At 47.2% G+C, this 23,677-nt stretch overlaps 1 protein-coding gene across 2 annotated transcripts in view; it reads left to right on the top strand.

Annotated features, from left to right (window-relative positions):
• The window catches only part of Btd (biotinidase), a 60,343-nt gene extending 44,655 nt beyond the window's left edge, over positions 1 to 15,688 (top strand). For both annotated transcript variants that reach the window (XM_008849983.3, XM_017802410.2), the window contains exons 2-4: positions 9,129 to 9,391; positions 13,253 to 13,402; positions 14,225 to 15,688. In XM_008849983.3, coding sequence (XP_008848205.1) covers positions 9,164 to 9,391; positions 13,253 to 13,402; positions 14,225 to 15,397 — 1,551 coding nt within the window. In that variant the 5' untranslated portion in view covers positions 9,129 to 9,163 and the 3' untranslated portion in view covers positions 15,398 to 15,688. The remainder of the gene's footprint in view (positions 1 to 9,128; positions 9,392 to 13,252; positions 13,403 to 14,224) is intronic.
• Positions 15,689 to 23,677: the final 7,989 nt, after the last annotated feature.

The raw sequence follows: 23,677 nt of genomic DNA, 5'->3' as shown, positions 1-23,677 counted from the left end.
AAAATATTTTATTTATTATTTTTATTTTATGTGTATGAGAGTATTCCCTGTATGTCTGTAAGTTGCACTGGTGTTTTGCAGTGCCCATAGAGGTCAGAAGAAGGCATCAGATTCCCATGGAATTGGAGTTACAGATGGTTGCTAGCCACCATGTGGGTGCTGGGAATTGAACCTGGGTCCTCTGTAAGAGTAGCCAGTGCTCTTAACTGCTGAGCGAGTCTCTGCAGCCCCTGGAGTGTTTTTTAATGCATGTCATGAGGTATTTAAGCTGATTTTCCAATTGTTATCTAGGCATCCTAAGTTTGCTTGTTCAGTCAACCTTTTCTTCATTGTTTTGAGTATGATATAAAAACGCCACGTGGGCTTTTGAAAGAATAGACATGGGTGAAGTCCAGGCTCTGGTTGTAAATCGCATTCTAGCTAAAGGGTAACCTCCCCCCACAAGAGGACTAGAATATTCCTCCTCTGTTTTGCTTCTGGTGCTAAGCAGTGATACCTCAACTCTCATGGTAGAGACTGAAGCCTCTTTTCCCAGACTTCCCCCAACACCCTCAGCAGGTCCCAGGTCTGGAGGACTTGGCCCCTTCAGCCTGGTAAAGTTGCAGGATGTGGGAGAACTAGCTATGTGCCTGTCCTGCTAAGAGTCTGGAAGGCATTGGCAGCAGGACTTGTGTTAGGACCAGAACGCAGCTATGGCTGAGCTGGACCCTCTGCCCCAGGAGAATAGTTACCCACATAATTACTGATTTAACCAAAGCAGACCAAATAGAAATGTTCAGTGCCTCCAGGAAGAGTCAAGGTGGTGATGGGACTCATTTCACACATCTGTAATGCTGTAGGTCAGGAAGTCTGCTGACCTAATGAATAGAGATCTGGGTGGGAGATGTCATTTTTGATCATGCTCTGCCTTCTCTCTGAACACCACTGACATCTCACAGTATGCCTGCCCATGTCTTCAACACCTTACTGTGCCAAGAGTCTCCTCCCCAGGTACTAGGAACTGACAGCATCAGGGCCAATTTCCCTGAGCTTTTCTGCTTCTCTCTTGCTGAGTTTGATTACCTCTTCTTGTATGCACTCCCCGCCTTTCCACTGGAGGAGGGCCCATTGCCTGGTTCTCTGCAGGACTGTTTTGCTTTAGCTTTTGTTGTTTTTGTTTCTTTCTCAATTCCTGCTGCCACTTAGTTGCAGTGCTTTAAAAACTGTCTTACAGGCTGGGTGTGGTGTCGCACTCCTTTAATCCCAGCACTCGGGAGGCAGGCGGATCTCTGTGAGTTCAAGGCCAGCCTGGTCTACTAGTGAGTTCCAGGACAGCTGGGGCTACAGGGAGACCCTGTCTCAAAAAGACAAAAAATAAAATAAAAAAGAAAAAAAGAAAAGAGAAAAAAGAAAAACTGTCTCACTACGGATTATTGTTTTGATTTGAAGAACAGGTTCTTCGACCACAATCCCCACTGCCTCCATCTCCATCTTCATTTCTCACTCCCCAGGGCTGGCACACAAGAGCATGAGGTGACAGGAATGATTTTTGTATCTGGCACATATGTAGAGATGCATCTAGTATCTACTAGGGCTATGGTGTCTACCATACATTTACTAGAACAAGTGAGCCTTCACGTTGCCCGTTTTCTGGCATTTCTTTCCTCAAAAGCTTGACATGTGACTCCAGGCTGGTTGTGTGGCAGCTTTCAGTCTTCTAGGAGGCAGTTCTTCTCATGACTTTAATCTGAATTAGTTCAATATGGAGACGGAAGAGAATTTCCACATTTTCCCTATAATAGTTCCTTGCTGATATCCATTAAGGCTCACTTCAAAGTTTTTTTTTCTTTTTGATACAAAGTTTTAATATATTGCCCAGGGTGGTCTTGAACTCATAAACCAGATTATCCTCCTGCCTCAGCTTCCTGAATAGTTGGGATCACAGTGGCAGACACCATATCTAGCATTCTGGAGAATTCAGGGATGGTTTGGGGACACTGTTAGCATTATGGAAAATAAACTGCTGGGAAGTGGCCCAGCATCCTTCTGTCTCAGGATTGAGACAGTAAAGTGTGTTCCTTACTGCCTGGCCGCAGTTTAAGACTTTCTTTCTCTTGGTTTCCATTGCTCCCCGCCCCCTCCAGGCTATTCCTTAATTTTCTTGCAAACTGATATGCATGTGAAAAGATTTGTTGTATTTTGTAGAATATGATTGGAAGACATTTCAGAAGTCTGCAAGTCATGCCACTCTGTTTTGGTTATTTTCAATCAGGAACTTTGTTTAACAAGTGACGTGCTGGGTATCCAAGGCGTTCCTGCTGTGGTGAAGATGAGCACTGAGTTTGCTTCATTTCTGGCATGAAGACACCCTACCCTCGCCAAGCCATGGAGGGGAGGAAGGACTTACTTGGCTCATGGTTCCAGCTTATAGTCTGTTATTTTGGGGAAGTTAAGGCAGGAAGAGCAAAAAGAATAAACTCAGGGACCCTTGCTTGCCTGCTATGAGCTCTCTCCTCTCTCAGTGTCAGGACCTCCTGCCTAGGGAATGGTGCTGCCCACCATGAGCTGGTTCTTGTACATCAATCAGCAGTCAAGACAGTCCTCCACAGTCTTGCCCACTCACCAACCTGATCTAGTTAATTGTTCATTGACATTGTCTTCCTAGGTGGCTTTAGGCTATGTCAAGTTGACAGTTAAAACTAACAACATACTGGCCTGGGCAGAAAGTTTCACCACTTAGCATCTAAAGCTTTCTTGTTGCTCATTTTCAATAAATGTGGTAGAAACAGTTTGAAATCTGCCCAAATTCTGTCAGCCCTATGGAGAGGCACTTTTGAGAAATAAAGGTGATACTTCTGACTCCCAGCTTACGAAGCCCAAGTCTTGAAAAAGCAAATGTATTCAAGTTTCATTTTTTTCCATTGTGAGGTAGATGAAATAAAAGAAATAAAGGAAATGTAAAGAAGGGAAGGAGGAAAATAAAACCCACCTGTTACTTCTTTGCTGCTATTTATGATTTTCTTTTTTTTTTGTCTTTTTGAGTCAGGGTCTCCCTGTAGCCCCAGCTGTCCTGGAACTCGCTATGTAGACCAGGCTGGCCTTGAACTCACAGAGATCCACCTGCTTCTGCCTCCAAGTGCTAGGATTAAAGGCATGTGCCACCATGCCCAGCTTGTTTATGATTCTTAAGATCAAAAACCTATTGATGGTCTCGATTCTTGGCTGGTCCACCAGGTGGCAGTAGCAAACCTATGAAATTAATCGGCTGGGTTCTCATACAAAGAATAGAAAGACCCCAAGTTTTCATCCAAATACAGTGGGCAAAAAAGCCTTACCTTAAACACTTTAGCATTTCAGGAAGACATTTCTTGTACTGGGCCCAAATCTAGGAGCTTTCACCTGATGGGCAAATGATCTGTCACTGAACCACAGTTCACATCAGAGAACTTGATCATTTACTTACTGTTCCTTGTGGGTTCAGCTGTGAATTCTGACATAATCATTGTTGTGTTTATACTTGACCTTTACAACTGATATGTCAGGCTGGGTATGGTAGCTGATGCCTTTAATCTCAGCCCTTGGAGACAGAGGCAGAGGCCAGTCTGGTCTATATAACAAGTTCCAGGACAGCTGGGGCTACAGGGAGACTCTGTCTCAAAAAAATGAAAAACAAAAACAAATACAAATCAACTGAGATGTCCACAGGCCTTTTGGGTGAGTTGGAGCAGAGCTATCCAGGCTAAAGCTGCTGTGGACCATTTTGTTTCAGGCCTGTTGCAGGCCCACTTGGATCAGTTTCCTCTAATGGAAAGCTGGAAAACAAGAAGCAGTTGTGTTGCTTTCTGGGAAATAAAAGGTCTCATTTCTTTACATTCTGATTCTGTAAGTTAGGCAGGGGTGCATATTATTTCTGCCCCTTATATAAAAGAATTTAGGGGTCTGTGTTTATGGTTCAGTGGTAGAGTGCTACCCTAGTAGGTACAGGGTTCAGTATCCCCAGCAATCAATCAATCAGTCAATCAATCTAAAAAGAGAGGAGGAAAATGAAAAGTTTCTGGCAGTAGTCTTGAAACTGGAACTTTTTAGCATCTTTCTTGTTCTGCCGGCTCCACACAGAAGCACACACTGTGTGGATTCTTGGTGTCAGAGCAGGTTGCTCAGTTTGTTCCACAGGTGGTGATGCTTCCTCTGCCACCACCCCGTGTCCTTTCCTAGTCACCATACCTCTTAGTTCCTCTTTTGTTGCTGTGATAAAATATCATGACCAAAAGCGATTATGGAAGAGTTGGTTTGACTTACCGTTCTAGGGGTGTGGATGTGGGGGTAGGGGGGGTGGTCCATCCACAGTTGCAAGGAGGGCATGACAGTGGGTACTCAGAACAGGAAGCTAAGAGCTCACATCTTCAGCTGCGATCAGGAAGCAGAGAGCTGGATCTGGAAGTGGGGCAGGGCTATAAACTCCCAAAGCCTGCCCCAGTGACGTACTTCCTCTAGCTGGGTTCCACAACCTCCCAAACAGCACCACCGGCTGGCATGATGGCTACATAATTTCAACTTTGGTTTCTTTTTCTCAGAAGTCAAAAGAACATTTCTGATCAGGTGTGGTGTTGCCACTTTATGAAATGAGAAGAGCTGGGGCCTTTGTAACAGCAGTAGTTCACAGAAGATGGCACACCAGTGTCTCTTTCCACGCCATTAGTCACTGACTCCCTGTCTCTTGGATTTTTCCTATTGGCACATTGCAAGGACTCTGACTTATACTCAGGATGAAATGGGGAGTCACTGGAAGATTCTGAGCTGAGTACCACAAATGACCTAGGTGTTCCCTGGCTGCTCCAGTGAGACCGGGATGGAGGATGAGGGCAATGTGGGGAGGTCTTCAGGCTAGTGAGTGGACATTGCCATTTCTCCTTTGCTTCCACTGGCTGGCACTGTCCACTTGCTTCCTGTGCTCCGGTCACATGGCTCCCTGTGCCATCTCTCATCTCTCAAGTGGAGAGGTGTGCCCCTACCTCAAGCCTTCTCCCTGGACACTCCTCCAGAGCTCATATGCCTTCTCTCACTCTCTCTAGGTCTGCTCAGAATCAAAGTCGTTGACTTTCCTTCCCTACACATTGCAAACTGCACCTTCTCTATATTTCCCCTTTGCATATACTGTTGTCTGGCAATTATGTTGTTTCCTGGATCTCCTGTGCATTTGGAGATGAGCTCCAAGGAGAGCTGCTTGCCCATTGCTGCATCCTGGGTACTGTGCTTGGGTAGGCTCAGTCGGCTACTGCATGACTGACATTCTCCTGGCACTGGGGCACCTTGGAGAGGGCAGGCACATTGTCCCTGCAGTTGTCTATTGGTCCAGGTCCTGCTACAGTTCAGTCTCCTGTGTCAGATGCCCTTTAGTAAAAGGACCATGTTGCGACGATGTGCCACTGTGTTGCCAGGCACTTTATTTATTTTTTTATTATTTATTTACTTTATTATTATTTTTTTAAGTCTTTTTGAGACAGGGTCTCCCTGTAGTCCCAGCTGGCCTGGAACTTATGTAGTCGAAGGTCTGACTGTTTCTAAAGGTGGGTCACTGGTTGGGTCTCCAAGAATTCCTTGTCTCCAGAACCCCTTGTTCCAGGGAGCCCTGTGTCCCAGTCTACCTGTACATGTGGTTACAAGCCAGCACCTAGAAACTGCCTTGTGTGCAGGCTTCTGAGACGTGCTTGCCCGCCAGTCTGTCCTGCCCTCCCCCAACCCTCCCTCCCTTCCGTTTCTTGACCCAAACCAGTCTTGAATTCTCTATGTAGCTAAGGATGACCTTGACCTTCTTTTTTGTTTTTTGGTGTATGTGAATGCAGGTGACCACGTGTGCTTGTGGAGCTTCAGAGGTCGGCATCAAGAGTCTTCTTCCGACACTTTCCACCTCAGTTTTCCAGTTTTCCTTTTTTTTTTTTTTTTTGGCAGACTCTCCCTAGTCCCAGCCCACCTGAAACTCACTATGTAGACCAGGCTGGCCTCCATTTCACAGAGATCTGCCTGCCTCTTCCTCCCTGCACCTTATTTTTAAAAAATTTATTTATTTTTATTTTATGTGTATTAATGTTTTGCCTTCATGCAAGTGGACCTCAGGCACAGGTGCTGAGGGCTGAATCCTGGTCTTCTGCAAGAACAGCCAGTGTTCTTAAACACAAAGCCATCTCTCCAGCCCCTCCACCTTATTTTTTTTGAAATAGCATTTCTCACTGAACCTGGAGCTTGAGTTTTGGCTAGACTAGCTGGCAGGTGAGTCCCCAGGATCCACCTGTCTCCACCTCCCCCGGTTCTGGGGTTACCAGTGCACTGTCATGCCTAGCTTTTAGATCCACTTTACATACCAAGCTAGATCCCCAGATCCATGACCTTAAACTTCTGATCCTCCCACCTCCACTCCTTAAGTGTTGGACTTATAGCGTATGCCACCATGCCCGGTTTATGCAGTGCTAGGGGCCAAACCCAGGGCTTCGTGCCTACAGTCTACCAACTGAGCTACATCTGCAGTCCCCAGTCCTGTCACTTTAAAACTGAGCACCCTTCTGCTGCTGCTGAGTCCTTTGATGTCCTTGCTCAGCCCAGTTAGATTTTTCCTGAGACAGTGTGTGATGCCAAGTGCAGAGGGAGCCGGCCTCACAGCTTTAGTGAGCATGTCTCCTGGTTCGCCACTGTTCAGGAAGGGCGAATTCTTGTAGCTATTTTTAGTGTAATTACTCATTCTCTCCTACCTCATTAAGCCTGTATCTCTCAAACATGAATACCTGGTTAAATCTGCATAGCCTCTAATTGATCTACCTTTGTTCACATACAAATGGTTGCCACTTTGAGCTTTCCCACTGGACTCCTCAGATAATACGAATTTCATTTTCTGGAAATAGGAATGTGATCTCTTGTTGGTTCTGCAGTTCCCTTGGCTTGTTGGATTACAAATTACTTAGATTTAAATGTTCTATGTCCCAGGGCTAGGGATGGGGCTCAGTAGTAGAGCCCCTGCCTAGCATGTGCAAGACCCTGGGCTCCATCCCCCACACCACACACACACACACACACACACACACACACAGAGAGAGAGAGAGAGAGAGAGAGAGAGAGAGAGAGAGAGAGAGAGAGAGAGAGTCAGTTGGTCTTGTGTTCCCAAATCTGTGATACAGAGCTCTCAACTGAGACAGGGGGATACTGTGAGTGTCCTCAGCCATGAGTCCCTGACCTGCCACTACCGTGGCCTGCCTCATATGTCCCTGTCTTAGCCTCAGTTTCCACATCTCTTTAAGAGGCCATCACGGGGGCTTAAGGGATAGTGCAGCCATTAAAGGCTAAGGCCAACAACCAAAAACTGAAAGAGGCCATCACTCTGGGCTTCAGAAGTGTCTTGGGACTGTGAAGGTGAAAGTTCTCCCCAAGATGCCCCTCATCATTGTCATCCTTTTGAAATGGACCAGGAAGTGGATTTTTTTGAGGCATTTAAAATTATTCCTTGCTTGTCTTTAGAGGCAAAGTTCAGTTAAGAAAGCTTATCGGGGCTGGAGAGATGGCTCAGCGGTTAAGAGCACTGGTTGTTCTTGCAGAAGACCCAGGTTCGAATCCCAGCACCCACATGGCAGCTAACAACTGTCTGTAACTCCAGTCCCAGGGGATCCGATAGCCTCTTCTGACCTTCATGGGCATTGCACGACACGGGTGCACTGAGCTACATTGCAGGCAATACATGTATACACATAAAATTTTTAAAAAAAGAAAGCTTATCAATTATACTTTTGTTTCTACTCCAAAACTCATGACTGCTCACTCAAAGGGCCTTTGTTCTTACTATGGAACATTGTTTACAGTGTCCAGATGAGTGGCACAAACCCTGAACTTTAGATGGTACATTTATTCCCCAAGGAAACAAGTAACAGATTGTGATGCTATTGGGTGGGAGGAGAAGGCTTCCTGCTCTTAGGAGCATTTGATTTGAAAGACTCTGAGCAAGTATCCCTATCCCTCGCTGAAATAATTATGGCTTGTCTCTGGAACTCATAACCAGGCAATGAGGTGAAACTTGTGGCTCGGGGAGTTTGTTTGTAAATGTGAACATAGGTGTTCTGAGTTGAGGTTTGGATGGTGTCATTTTTTCAAAGGACAGCAGTAGGATTCCTTCATTTGTCATTGTTATGTGGTGTTGGGGATTCCTGGGTGGTTGTCAGCCCCAGCAGTCTCCACAGAGCAGGCTGCCTGGTGGTGGCACACTGACTGGTCACTGTCTGCCAGGGGAGGGGCTTCAGCCAAGAGGCCAGGCTGGTTTTCAAGATGGAATGAGGCCTTCACTGTAAAATGCTTAGTAACACACAGCTATGAGAAACAAACATTTCTATTCTTGGGGGTAGAGTGAGGGAGGGGATACAGAAATGTCACTCCTAGTTCCTTACATAATTAGAGTGTACTTGCTACAAATTACAGTTTATTTTCTAGAAAAGTCCATGTCCTCACTGGAAAAAGGATTTTATTTTCAAACGAGTATGCTTTTGAGCAAGTGCTTTGGAGGGGCAGAGACAGGGGGCGAGAAAGCAGGGCTGTGCAGTGGCCAGTCTGGAGCTCAAAGGTCTACACGGTGCTGGGCCTCCACCAAGGATTTCTGTCTGCCGATGGCAGAGTAGATGCTGGCCTTTATAAGGCAGTAGTTCTCAGCCCCAAATGACGACTGTGCGACTATCAGGAAGCTGAGCTGTGTTCTCATGGCATCCCCGTCTGAGACGGCCGACCTCTAGTGCTGTGTATGAAGGGCCCGGGCAGAATTAAGTCAAGAGAACCAGCAAGTGCTCCATTAAAATACGGGAACTAACCCCCCCCCCCCGCTTCCCAAGCTGGTGTGACGCACTCCAAGCTCGCGGAACGCTGGGTAAGAACAGCGTGGCAAACACGGAGCCTGCTTTGGAAATGTTCTTAAACCAGTCTATTAACACAGAACCGTCTGAAACCCAGCTCGCTGCGTGTTTGGAGGGAAACACACTCTTTTATTAGGAACATGAAACAACTCTTTGAGCCTCAGCATCCCTGCGGGCAAGTTTAATTGCCAGGATTAATAAATCACAGCTGCGAAAGTTCAGATCTTGGCAGGCTTCCTATTCAGCTGCTCTTCCCTTGCGGTTCCTTTCCAGATTGATCGTTCCTTTCCAGATTGATCGCCTGCACTATGTCTGCAGCCCGCGCGGCTCTCACACTCTTCCTGGTGGGCTGCTCTGCGCTTGCGCTCCACGAGGCCCACCCGCACCCGGCTGAGTCCTACGTGGCTGCCGTGTACGAGCACCCAGCTCTCCTGGCCCCAAACCCTCTAGAGCTCACCAGCCGCCAGCAGGCCCTGGAGCTCATGAACTGGAACCTGGACATCTATGAACAGCAAGTGATGGCCGCAGCTCAGAAGGCAAGAGTCGCCCTCCGCCGTCCCGGCCGGGTTCCTGCAGCGTCCCAGGCCCCGCTTCAGACTTCCAGAGTCAGAATCCACACGTTAGCAAGATCCCAGGAGGAATTTTGCCCAAGTTGGAGAAGCCCTGGGCTAGGTCACTGGTTCATGTGCCTGGGCGTGTGCTGTAACCAACTGGCCCAGAGGGGTGCAATACAGGCAGTGTATTTCTCAAAACCCTTACCCCGCCCCTCGTGGGGGGCACTTTCTAATAATCAGAAAAACTTAAAACTACTGACCATGGTGAACTTCATGCACTGGGAGGCACTCAGAGTTTATGGGAAATAGAAAACTCGCTAAGCCGCCTGCACATTTCTGGGGTGTACTTCATACAGGAGGGTAGATCTTACCCAGAGAGAGTGGACCTCAGGCCCACAGCCGGGAGGTCTGTGCCAGCCTTTGACAGGGCTTTGGCTGATTTCCCCTCCTGCCAGCCAGGAAGGGTGGGGAGGGAAGATAGGAACCCCCGAACCCCCAGGGATAGGGCAGGAAGTGTTGCTGCCAGGACAAAGCAGGAACCAAAGGGAGTCTGGGCATTAGCCCTGGTGGTGGGGCCACCAAGCCCAGCTGCTTGAGGAAGGCCTGCTGTGCCTCAATGGCAGGTGAACTCCATGTGAGCTAAACTCTGCTACTGGTGCAGACCGGCCATATCAATAGGTCCCGTCATACCCCTCACTCCAGGGTCTGGAAGCGCACAGCCACCACTTGGCAGTGCATTTTAAAATTCGGGGCGAGAGAGAGAGAGTGAGAGAGTGTTTGGTGGGGAGGGTGTCCAGTGCTCCTGATGGATGGTACTCCTTTCTTTGTCCTGGCCAGGCATCTGGCTTCTCTGTGGACACCTCCAGTAGCCCAGAACTATTTCCTCCTCCATGTGTTGTGGTGGCATCTTCTGGGAAGGTCTTTTGTTGAGCAATTGCCTCCTGCTAACTGCCACTCATAGCTGTGTCCTTGAGCTCAGAAGAGCAGCTGAGCCCCTCAGCATAGTGTGCCATCCTCTGTACCTGTCTGAACAGTGCTCTTGCCCCAGTTTCTCCCACAGTCCCTCAGGGAAATGTGTCTGCCTCTGCCAGGCTCCCCAGGTTCCTCCTCCTTAGAGCTGTGCTGTAATTGCAGTGCTGTGTGGCCAGGTAGGCAGCAGGTGGCTCTCACTCCTCCTGTTCCAAATGTTTCCAGGAAACTTCTGGCAGCAACATCACACAGACCCATGTGCTGCCATTGCCCTCCTCCACCTGGGCATCAGCAGACAAACCGGAGAGCAGCCTTCCTATCTGAGCTGCTGACCATTCCAGCCTGCTATTTAGGGATCTCTACTGACATCCACATATCAGTTCTCCTGGTCACATCATTCTTGCATTTGATACGCACCCATCTTGGTCTCTGCTGAAGTCAGCATAAAATCAATCCCAGCTGCACCCGTGGGCCCACTCAAGGCAGGTTCTGTGGAGGTGTTTGCCGGCACAGCGTCACCTCAGCACCTGCACTTCACCGCCTCTGGCTTTTCCATCTGTCCACAAGACCATCCTGAGACCATGGTGACTAGCGAATCCCCAGCTTGGAGCTCCCATACGTGGTTTTTTGAGCCTGTGCCAGCAGCTCACAGGGTCAGGGCCGTTCAGTGCCTCAGCTCCTCTGATGTGGTTGTGTGCATCAGAGCAACTTCTAAGGCAAATTGAAGCACTTCCCCCCCAGCACAGAGGGAAGAAGGCATGCAGTTTGAAGAGGCTTAGGCTGCACAGCCACTAGGGTTGGTGACCTTCACTCCTCAAGAGTTCTTGACCTCATAATGCCTGTTGGAACGCTGCTGAAGCTGTGTACCAGGAGTGCTACCTGCTCATCATACCAGACCCAGAGTTCTGCCCCAGCTCAGCCTTACTTCCTGGCTATGCTGAGCGAGTGCAATGTAATTAATGTATAGATATAATTTCAGTAGCACAAAAGGTATGTCAAGTTGTGAGTTTTGTTTTGAGACAGGGTCTCTATACCTTGGCCAGCCTGGAATTTGCTGTGTAGACCAGGCTGGTCTCGAAGCAATCTGCCTGCCTCTGCCTCCTGAGTGCTGGGAATAAAGGCATGTGCCACCATGCCCAGCTGTGTTTTGTTTTTAATAAAGGAAAGTGTCCACATATAATTTTAAAAGTATGGGGGCTGGAGAGATGGCTCAGTGGTTAAGAACACTTGCTGTTTTTCCAGAGGACCCAGGTTCAATTTCCAGAACCCACATAGTGGCCAAGCCATCATAACTCCAGTTCCAGGGGAATACGCCTTCTTTTGACCTCCACAGGCATACACTCATATACATAAAAAGTTAAAAGTATGACTCATGCAAATGCTGTTGCTGTTTTCTTATTTATTTTCATTTTATGTATATGAGTGTTTTGCCTGCATGTGTAACTGCACCCAGGACATGTAACGCCCGAGGAGGTCAGAAGAGGGCATCAGCTGTTAGTTGCCATGTGAGTGCTGGGGCTCAAACCCAGGTCCTCTGCAAAGCAGCCAGTGCTCTTAACTGCTGAGCCATCTCTCCAGTCCCTGCAGTTTTCTTTTTATTAACAGCGAATGGATTCAGATGACCAACAATAGAGGAAAAATGATGGCGCCTCTTAAGTCTCAGGTGGCTGTTACAAATGGTATTTCTGAGTGTTCATAAGAAAGGGCAAATGCTGACGGTATGCTATTTCAGGTATATAGCCAGATACACAGAGAGAAAAAGGCTAACCAGGATATTAACAATAACATTAACAGTTAACAATCTTTGTGTTATAGGCTATGAATTCATTTTTCTGTCTTCCAAAATTTTTATGGTTAAATTTTGGAGCTTTTATAACTGGGGTGGGGTGGGGGAACATAAAGAGTTTGCAGTGCACTCCACATGGCTATTTTAGATAGCTTACGCCTTCACTGCCTGCTCTCTCCGCCCTCTGCATCAGGCCAGTGTTCTAGACTTGGCATTTTAATCTGCAGAGGTGAAGAGCCCCAGGTGCTAAGAGTTCCCTTTGTTTTTGTCTCCCTAGGTTACTGCAGGTGCCACTGGGAGCCTGGGGTATCCCCAGGTGTGAGAAGAGGCCTGTCAGGAGGCCAGAGTCCTGAAGGGAGCCTCCAGGTTCCCAAGAGGGAGTTGATTTGTGTACAGATCAGTACACTTACATTTCACCGTGGCCCCTGGTGTCCTATCCAAGGTTGCTCAGTGGATTCATCTTTTTTTTGAAATAGGGTCTCCCTGTAGCACCAGCTGGCCTGGAACTCACTATGTAGATCAGGCTGGCCTTGAACTCACAGAGATCCACCTGCCTCTGCCTCCCAAGTGCTGGGACTAAAGGCATGCATCACCACGCCCGGCTTGGAATCATCTTTTAAGCAAACACTGTTGCCAGGACTCACCCACAATTCAGTCATCCATTTTAGGGCTGGGCTGTAGCATCGGTGCAGTATTTTTTCAGAAGTTGACTTAGATGGGAAGGAGGGTTGAGAACCACTGAACTAGAGACATCCCATCTGTGAATGTGCCCAATATTCTGGACCCTTCACAGTCTTGGCTCTGCTTCCACTGTGCCAGCAAAAACTCCGCCTGCCTGCCTGCTGGCTTGTAAGTTCTGCACCCTTTGAAGAGCCCTCATTCCCTTCTTCCCCACAGGCTCCCTGCACAGGGCATGGCGGTTCCTAGAGGACTCTCTTCCCTTGTGATTGGGCTGAGCAAGATGAGAGTGAAGCCCTCTTCCTCATAGCCCTGGCGGCTCCTGGTACAGAGATGGCTTTCTGATGGTTGGCACTGAACAACTGGGCTCCCTTTCCTGACAGCACTCTGCTCTGGCTCTTTGCCTACAGGGTGTGCAGATTATAGTGTTTCCAGAAGATGGAATCCATGGATTCAACTTTACAAGAACATCCATTTACCCATTCTTGGACTTCATGCCACCCCACGAGCTGGGCAGGTGGAACCCGTGTCTGGAGCCCCACCGGTTCAGTGACACAGAGGTAGGTAAGGAGTCCAGCCTTCCCCCTCAGCAGGCTGAGGGCAGCTGAGATGAACCAGGCCAGTGACCAAAAGCCACAGCACGCTGTCTGAGGGTTAAACATCTAGAACATCCAACCCCGCACTCCAGGCCCCTTGGCGATAGGGGACATTTGATCTTCCCATCGGTGAATTACAGGGGAAGCACACGAACAGAAACATTAAAGTAGAACAGAAGCTGAAACACCTCCACCACAGCCCGCCCTCACTCGTTCCTTCCTGGAGGAGCTTCCTGCAGTGACCTTGCCTCCTTTGCCGTCCCACGTCCTTTCTAGCGCTTGGCATGCTTGTTGCTTTTTAAGGCTTGCTATTTTCAGCTGTGCCTCAGTGAATATCCTGTACATATATTTTTGTAAACATGTTTGAGTTTTTCTGTAAAGTAAAACTCATGGAAATGAAATTTTTCAAAGGTTAGGTATATTTTGTTATTTTTTTAAAATGCCAAACTTACAGATTAAAAGATTTTCATCTTCCTTTACATCTCCAGTAATAGTCTATGAAAGTCTTTCTACCCTTTGGTCAATACAAGATAGAAAACTCCCTTGGATTTTTGCCATTCTAACAAAGGTGAAAAGGTCTCATTTTAATTTGCGTCTCATCACTAATGAGTGAACATTTCAGATGTTTCTTAGCCTTTTATATTTGTTCTGTGAGTTTTTTTGTATTATGTCAGCTATTTATGTATTATAGGCATAGTACAGGAAATTTTCTATTGAAAATCTGAGCCCCAAAGCAGGATTTAAACTTATTTATTTCACTTATTTACACCTTTTTCCCACCTCTAGGTCCTCCAGCGCTTAAGCTGTATGGCTGTCAAGGGACAGATGTTCTTGGTGGCCAATCTTGGGACAAAACAGCCCTGCCTCAGCCATGACCCAGGGTGTCCACAAGACGGGAGGTACCACTTCAACACGAATGTAGTGTTCAGCAGCAATGGAACCCTCGCTAACCGCTACCGTAAGCATAACCTATACTTTGAGGCTGCTTTTGACAGCCCTGCTGAAGTGGACCTCATCACATTTGACACCCCCTTTGCTGGCAAGTTTGGCATGTTCACTTGCTTCGACATTCTGTTCTTCGACCCTGCCGTGCAACTCCTCAGAGACTCTGAGGTGAAGCACATCGTGTACCCCACCGCATGGATGAACCAGCTGCCGCTCTTGGCTGCCATTGAGATTCAGAAAGCATTCGCCGCTGCCTTTGGTGTCAATGTTCTGGCAGCTAACATCCACCACCCATCTCTGGGGATGACAGGCAGTGGCATACACACCCCTCTGAAGTCCTTTTGTTACCATGACACGGACAGCCCCAAAGGTCACCTTATAATTGCTCAGATAGCTAAAAATCCACCGAGTCTTGTCAGGACAGAGAATGCAACCAATGAAAGGGACCCATCCCACAGCAAGTTCTTGAAAATCCTGTCAGATGATCCATACTGTGAGAAGGATGCCCAGGAAGTGCACTGTGATGAGGCCGACAAGTGGAACATGAACATACCCCCCACTTTTCACTCAGAGATGATGTATGACAATTTCACCCTGGTCCCTGCCTGGGGAAAGGAGGGCTATCTCCAGGTCTGCTCAAACACCCTTTGCTGTCACTTACTCTATGAGAGGCCCACCCTGTCCACAGAGCTGTATGCCTTGGGTGTCTTCGATGGCCTCCACACGGTGCATGGCACTTACTACATTCAAGTTTGTGCCCTGGTCAAGTGTGGGGGTCTTGGCTTCGACACGTGTGGGCAGGAGATCACGGAGGCTGAGGGACTATTTGACTTTCACCTGTGGGGGAACTTCAGTACTTTCTATATATTTCCTTTGTTTCTGACCTCAGGGATGACTCTGGACACCCCTGACCAACTTGGCTGGGAGAATAACCACTACTTCCTGAGGAAGAGTGGACTGTCCTCAGGACTGGTGACAGCGGCTCTCTACGGGCGGCTGTATGATAGGAACTAGGAAAGTGTGTGGTCTGTGGGATGGCCCTGCCATCATGCCCTTCTATAGCTGCACACAAGTGCTGGCCCCACCTCTGCCCAGAGGGTAGAATCCCACTTCTATGGCATCTGATCCCACCATGGAAGTTGTGGGAAGCCGTGGGAGAGGCAGTTCTATCTTCTTTCAACATAATGACTGATACATCTTCTATTCATACTGCCTTTCCAAGCTACACCTTCCTCTAAAAACTCACTACATAATTGGTTTGAAATGCTCAAACAAAGTAATAAATGTCCGTTGCTATTTTACACATCCACAAAGCCCTGTTTTGTTTGTTCATTATTAATCTAGTGACATCCTGTCAATATTTCCCAGACCTCACTCTGGTAACAAACTCTGAAAGCAAGAGCTATAAAGGGCTGCTGTGGTGACCAGCCCTATACTGGTCAACAGGAGCTGTGTCCAGATCAGGTGGCAAAGCCAGAGTCAATAGCCACTCCAGAAATGTAGGCCTAGAAATGGCTCTTGGAGCTAGGAAAGGCTTTTCTCACATGGGAGAGAAAGAGAAAGGCTCTTTCTGCCTTGCTGCCAGTAGATGAGGGTGTAGGCTGTAGATGAGGGTGTAGGGTGTAGATGAGGGTGTAGGCAGTAGATGAGGGTGTAGGCTGTAGATGATAAGGATGTAGGCCATAGATGATGAGGGTGTAGGCTGTAGATGAGGGTGTAGGCCATAGATGAGGGTGTAGGCCATAGATGAGGGTGTAGGCAGGCCTCAGAATAACTGAGAAGAGTATGGTGCTGAGGGAGGGGTGCAGAGGGCTGGGGAATGTTGAGGGACGAGGTGTGGCTAGGAAAATACGAGTAATCAAATTTTTCTGTCCAAGGCATCTCATCCAGGGATTCCAGGACCTTAATGAATTGCATTAGCTTTGCTCAGCTATGTGGGATGGAGTGACTGCTGTTTTCATTTAATTTGCAGGTCTCCTCTGTGCAGAGAGGTCCCGCGCCCTGTAAGCTAAGCTGCAGGAACTGCCTAGAGGTTAGTGCAGTGTAGTCACGAGTTCATGCAATCCCTTAACAGGTGCTTTCTGAGGGCCCACAGAAGTACAGGGCAGAGGCTGCCCATGGTAACAGTTCCATACAAGAAACCATTGATTTCTAATTTCAGTCAGTGTTTCAAAGCCATTTTTAAAAGATTTTCTGTGCCCAATAATGGTTTCTATTATAAAAATTCTTTAAGCGCAGAATGAATAGTCTTGTGAGATTTGCCTCCTAAATGTCCTTTTTTTTTTTTTTTTTTTTTTTTTTTTTTTTTTTTTTTTTTTTTAGAAAGGATTTCAAAAAAAACAAAAAAAAAAAAAACCCCAAAAATAAGACAAAGGAAAATAAAACTGTTGCACATCTGGCTCTGGTTCTTATTTCTTAATTTTAAACTCCCTCCCTTTTCTGCCCTCCTAAATCTAACACCACTTATTTAATGCACAAGTTCCAAGGTAAGTTAAAGCTTTGAAGTTGTGGTCCTTTTTTTTTTTTTTTTTTTTTTTTTTTTTTTTTCTTTTTTTCGGTCTTTTTGAGACAGGATCTCAAAAAGACCAAAAACAAAAAACAACCCAGAATGTACGAAATGGAAGATGAAGTCTTCCACTTTCCAGCATGGGAGACTTTCAGCCCCTCCCCTGGCCTTTGGCAGGGTAGCTGAGCTTGGAATCCAATGGACAGCACTTACAAGAGTGGTCTTGCCATTCCTTCTCCACTCCATAGGCCTGGGCAGTGGATTTAAACCTTTTGGCATTGTTTCCTACCTGTGGCAAGTACGTGGATCATGCCAGATGGAAAAGGAGCCCTGCAGCCCCAGCCTGGGCTGACTCACTGCAAAGGCCTGGGATGAGTCACGTCTTCAGGAAATGAGTGGAGCCAGCGACTCAGAATTCCTCAGGAAGCCCTGGGATCCCTGCACCCTGGGAAGTCCCCCAGGGATGGTGGAGGACCTCTCTTACCAGATGACAGTCCCCGTCTGCCCTGTAGTGCAGGCCCTGCCAGGTGATGGGAACTGGTAGGCCGGATGTGGCTCCAGATATAGCTATCCATAGCCCACACTGCTTCCCTACCCCAAACCCCAGAGAGATGGGAAGTATCTTAAAAATGCATACTACTGTTTCCTGCCAAGATGACTCCAACCAGCCTGAGAAATGGACAGAAAAGCAGGTCCTGAAGGCAGACCCGCTGCCACTGTTCCCAGGGACTCCTGACACCTGCCTGCCCTGCTTCCTGCCCTTCTGAGCAGACCTGAGAGTTCCACTCAAGTGACTGAATCACTCATGCAGACAGGAGAAAAGCAAATAATGGAGGGACAAAGTGACTGACAGTTTAAAGAAGATAAAGAAGTAGTTGCCAGATGGCAGGACAAAGGGGTGGACGGGAAAATGAATAAAATCAACCATTTTCAGGGGGAAAAATGTACCGATGAGTAATGGTTGGGATATGTTTTTGTCTTCTGTGAGCCTCAAGTTCAGGAAGCAAAGGGCAATTCTGACCATAACACAGAGACAGGAAGTCGTGTATTTTTGGTTGAGGCACTTGAGGAAGTGGTCTGGTCCCTGTGGTTTCTTGTGGAGGTATGGCCACTTCTCACAAAGAAAGTAAGGGGCACAGTGAGGGGTCTTCACACTTGCTTAACAGACCTGCTCCCTAGAGAAGGTAAATACGACACTCTTTCAAAGACTGATCAGTCCCAGAGCCTACCACCGATGCCCCTCTGCCACCAAGGAAAGCCCACCTGGGCAACCCCTTCTCTACAGGTCAAATGGAATGGACTGTGGCTACTGTGAAAAATTGTCCCAAACTTAATTGTTGTAAAATGAACTCCTATTCTATTGTTGTGGAAGCCAGAAATCTTAACTCAGTTGCCAAGGCATGGGCAAGACCATTACATTGCTAGAGGGTCCAGGGGACCACCCCTGCCTGCAGCGAACTAGCCCAGGAACAGGCACCTGACCCAAGACTGACCAGCCAGCCAGGTGGCAAGCTGGCACCATGAGACATGGTCTGGCACAGAGATTCCACAGAGGGGCAATAGTGAACCACTACTCTAAATCTTGAGATTTGGAGCTGCCTAAATGACCCCAGGATGAACAAATGATTTCTTAACACAGAGGGTGTAGCTATAACTGAGTAAAGTCACAACAGCTGAAAATGTATTGTGCAAAAAGGCCTAGATTTAAGTCAGGCATGGTGGTGTACACTATAATCCCAGCACTCAGAAGGCTGAGGCAGGAGGATTGAACCTGCCTGGGCTACACAGTTAGACCCCGTTTCAGAAACAAAGAAGCAAACAAAAAACTCAACAGAAACCAGCTTAGATTTAAACCCAGCATGGAGACAGGTGAGGACCAGACGGAGGCTATGCTGCTTCTAGGGTCCAAGCTCAGACCTGTGCTCCTGCCTTGGCCTTTGCTCTTCTACACCAAGCTTCCTTTTGGGTGTTAGCAGCATAGTCCCATGTAACTGTCCCAAGCAAGAGATGGCTCCTGGTGTGTGGGGTGAGGGTTGGGGGAGTGGACGGGGAACACAAGACACTGAGGATTGTGGGTCTCTGCACAGCAGCAGTGTGTGAAGCCAAGGAATGACGGTTATTTGAAATGCGCCCCTGCTGGCTGATGGGTTAAGAAGCTTTGTCCCTTTCTAAGTCACACACACCTCATGACCCACCAGAGGGCTCATTGAGAGGGAGTGCAATATGAAGTCATTTAAGGAAACACAATTGCTAGCCTTTAGAATAAACAGCAATTTACAGTATAAAAGGCAGTTCTTTGGAATTACCCATCCAAACTTTAAAAATTTTCTAATGTCCTGTCAGGTTCTTTTGTTTTTTTGAGACCGTTTTGTTTTTTTGAGACCGTGCTATGGAGCACTGACTGGCCTTGAACTCCTGATTCTCCTACCTCCAACCTCCCCAGTACTGGGTTTACAAGCACGTGACACTGTTAGATGACAGATCCTCTAGATGCACCTCCTCTTTTTCCAGAAACCAGGCAATATCCCTGGGCTGCTTCTGGGACAGTAGGTAAAAAGGCTCACTGTGCTATGCCCCCCGCCTCCCTGCACCTGCTAAATTTATGGTCCTTGGTGCCTGCCTCCATGCTCCTCAGCACCTAGACCAGGCCAGATCACGGGGCATGAAGTGTGCCCATCACCCTGAAAGTCTGTGTCAGATACACACTTTGCTCTTGGGATTTGAAGGGCAGGTTCCTTCTCCCTTCAGGGCCCCATCATGGTGCTTATGGTCTGCATTTATCTCTTCTAGCATTCTTTCATCACAGGCCCAATCTTGGCCCTCATGTTGTAAGGTGCCCTCCTAATAGAGCTCATTCTGAAGGGTAATCTTTGTCAGCTCCTGTCCACAAATCTGCCACTTTTTTCTTCAGTTGTAACAGCTACCACACCCAGACTGTTTTAAAATTATTTTTATGTATATGAGTGCTATGCCTGCATCTATGTAAGTGTGCCCATGGAGGACAGAGGAGGTTGTCAGATACCCTGCAACTGGAGTTACGGACAGTTGTTAGCCATCATGTGGGTGTTGGGTTTGAACCCGACTCTTCCGCACTGTGCAGTCAGTGCTCCTAACTGCTGAGCCAGCACTTAAAATAATTTTTAATTACACTGCACAAGTCATTTCTCTCCTCCTACCATGTGGATCCCAGGGATGGAACTCAGGTCATCAGGCTTGGTGGCAGGTGCCTTTACCAGCAGAGCTGGGCCATCTTGCTAGTTCGAGGTTTTTTTTTTTTAATATTTTATTATTTTTATGTTATGTGTATGAGTGTATTGCCTCATGTATGTGAGTGCACCCGTGTCGTGCAATGCCGTGGAGGTCAGAAGAGGGCTTTGGATTCCCCTGGAACTGGAGGTAAGGACAGTTCGTAGCCACCATGTGGGTCCTGGGAATTGAACCCGGGTCCTCTGCAAGAGCAGTCAGTGCTCTTAACCCCTGAGCCATCTCTCCAGCCCCTAGTCCGAGTTTTTAAAGGATTATCAGACACATCAAAACCAGAGAACAAACAGAATACACAAAGCCCTACATTCATAGACAACAGAAAGGCATGTGTTTTCAGTAAAAATGAACACATTTCCAAAGAATGGCTGTAATCCAGAGTTTTCAGCAACCATTAAAAGAACAAAGATGTTTGTGTCCTCTGAGCCACGAAATGCTTTCAAATAAACTGCTGCATGTGCAGCTGAACCATGCCAGGAGTCCTATGTATGTGAGGAAAATGACTGTCGATAAATGAGTAAGACCAGATGTATTTGTATGAGAGCCGATATTTCTGCATTATAAGTGAACCTGAAAAGTATAAAATATATAATGTGGGTCTTATATTCTACAAGCTCCTGAACATGTCTATCTCAGACCTTTTCTAGGAATAGGCAATGTATGCTGAACATGCAAAATGGACATAGAGAAAGAGATTAATTTTTGCAAACTACTATTATGAAAAAATAAGTTAAATGGTATACTAGGTTTTAAGAGTTGGCTGGGGAGTTGAGAAGAGGTGGTTTCTTCATAACTGCTGTGTGACTTTTCCTCTCTGGGCTTGAGGGTCCTCTGGGAAAGAGGAGGCTAAGCAGGTGCCTCCGATGCAGATACCCTTAGACTCCCATTCTTCCCCCATAGCAAACAGGAGTACTGTGCACCGCAGAGCGCTTATTTTAGAATACTTTGTAAACAGAAACGAAGACCTCATTTGGCATGAGTCATCTGTCCCCCAGGCTGGAGACTCCCCACTCTCAACTCATTCATCTGTTTAATAACTTTAGATGTGCACAATTGATGTTGCAATCTGTTGCTAAGCCAAGGAACTACTTTGAAAAAGTCATGGCTGGAAACAACCGTTTTGTTTCTGAAGTTGGGGAGGGCCCAGCTGTGCAGGTTCCTCTTGGCTGGATGGGTTGGGAGTGAAGCCACTTCAAAGGCATCTTCTCCATGCCCACGCACCTGGCTCACAGATGGGGAAGGAGGAAGATCCTTGGAGCCTCTCCACTTGCTCTGCCACGCTATGCTAGACTGGTCTTAGGACAGCCTCAGGGGTTCTTGGAGACAGGAAAGGGGTGCTGTCATGGCGGGTTTTGTATGTGTGTGCATGTCATAGTGCGTGTGTGGAGGTCAGAGAAAAATTCCCAGTGAGTTCTCTTCCACCATGAGGGTGTCAGAGATCCAACTCTGGCTGCCAGGCTGGGTGTCAAGCACCTTTACCTGATGAACCATCTCACCACACCATCTAAGAATTTTTTATTCCAATACTAGGAATTGGAGCCATTTTAGAACTTTTAACATTGTGTGCAGGAATGCAGGTGTGTGTGTGCCACATTATGTGGAAGTCAGAGGACAACTTCCAGGAGTTAGTTCTTTCCTTTCATCACAGAATCTGAATGCAGAGTGTCTATCTTTATTGGTTGGTCGGGCCATCTTACTGACCCCCCCCCCCTTTTTTTTTTTTGATAGGGTCTCATGTAATCCAAGCTGGTCTCATCTCAAATTTACAATTTTAATTTTCTAAGGTTGGACCAGGAACAGGCATCATGGCACTTCTGCCTTCCATGGGCGGCAGTATTCCAGCTCCCTCCTAGATTTACTATGAGGAAGCAGACCCCATCTGCCAGTCAGATGATGGTAGAGGAAGCTGTGGTTTTCTTAAGTCTACTTCAGCAGAGGCTGTTATACTGATAATAGATTACTGATATACTGATACAGATATCATGGATCACTGGTACTACTGTATCAGGCATAGTAGTTAATGTTTCCACTCTAGAAGATAGATCAAAAAGATTTTTTTTTTTTTTTTTTGGTCTTTTTGAGACAGGGTCTCCCTGTAGCCCCAGCTGTCCTGGAACTCACTATGTAGACCAGGCTGGCCTTGAACTCACAGAGATCCACCTGCCTCTGCCTCCCAAGTGCTGGGATTAAAGGTGTGCGCCACCACGCCTGGCTTGATTAAAAAGATTTCTAAAAATTAAAAAAAAAAATTGAAGCCAGACCTGGTGGCACATTCCTTTAATTCAGTGCTTGGGAGGCAGAGGCAGGCAGATCTCTGTGAGTTCAAGGCCAGCCTGGTCGACATAGTGAGTTCCAGGACAGCTGGGGCTACGGAAGACCCTGTCTTAAAAATGACCAAAAATAAATTTTTTTTTTTTTTTAAAGATAGGGTCTCATTGTATAGTCCTGACTGGCCTGGAACTCATTACATACAGCAGGCTGGCCCTGAACTCACATTCACCTGTTTCTGCCTCCTGAGTGCTGGGATTGAAGGCATGCATTACACTGCCTGATACTAATAAAATATATGCATGAAAAATTAATTATCTAGGGCATTTATTCTTGTATATTGCTGTATTCACGCACAAGAAAGCACATCTGTGCACTGCGCAGGAGGTAGCCTGTCCCCTACCTCAGGCAATGTCCTTTTAGGGTGGGGATGGTTACAGCTGTCCTTCTGCTGTAGAGGCAGAAGCTTATAGCTGTGGGTGAGGGAAGAGCTGCTTGAAGGCACTTCCAGAGCACTCTGACAGTTTCTTTGGGCATGAATCTTACACACAAGTATTCCAGTAACAATTAAAAAACAAACAAAAAACCCCCCAGGAACCTTGAACTGGTATGGCAATGAAGCTGGAGGGCTTAATTCAGAGAACACTTGAGGACTGGCTTACTTTACATCCATATTCTACAGACAAGTGATGGAAAAACACATCCATAATAAAACCCTGGTCTGTGTGGAATGTCTGTCAGCCCCCTTGATGGCTCCTGCCAGCACCTGTTACTCAAGTGATACCAGGCTGCCCCCATGCAGAGAAACAATAGTGTTAGGGTGTGAAAGCGACTGGCACCAAGGCAATCTTGCCAGGCCCTTAGGCACAGCCTACTACTTTCTTGCCCATGCTCTGGCAAACATCCTCTTTTTACCAGATATCTGGATGGCATCTTCAAAAAAAAATTTTTTTTTTTTGGTCTTTTTGAGACAGGGTCTCCCTGTAGCCCCAGCTGTCCTGGAACTCACTATGTAGACCAGGCTGGCCTTGAACTCACAGAGATCCTCCTGCCTCTGCCTCCCAAGTGCTGGGATTAAAGGTGTGTGCCACCACGCCCAGCAAAAAAATTTTTTTGGTATACTTTTATGTACACATAAGTGCACCCGTGTCATGTAATGCCCGTGGAGGTCAGAAGAGGGTGTCAGAGCCCCTGGAACTGGAGTTATAGATGGTAACCACCGAGCTATTTCTCCAGCTCCATGGATGGCATCTTGTAGC

This window comes from Nannospalax galili, unplaced genomic scaffold, assembly GCF_000622305.1.
Source record: "Nannospalax galili isolate Female #2095 unplaced genomic scaffold, S.galili_v1.0 scaffold364, whole genome shotgun sequence".
Classification (NCBI taxonomy): Eukaryota; Metazoa; Chordata; class Mammalia; order Rodentia; family Spalacidae; genus Nannospalax; species Nannospalax galili.
The sequence above is the reverse complement of the archived record's forward strand: the minus strand, read 5'-3'. Positions and strand labels throughout refer to the sequence as shown.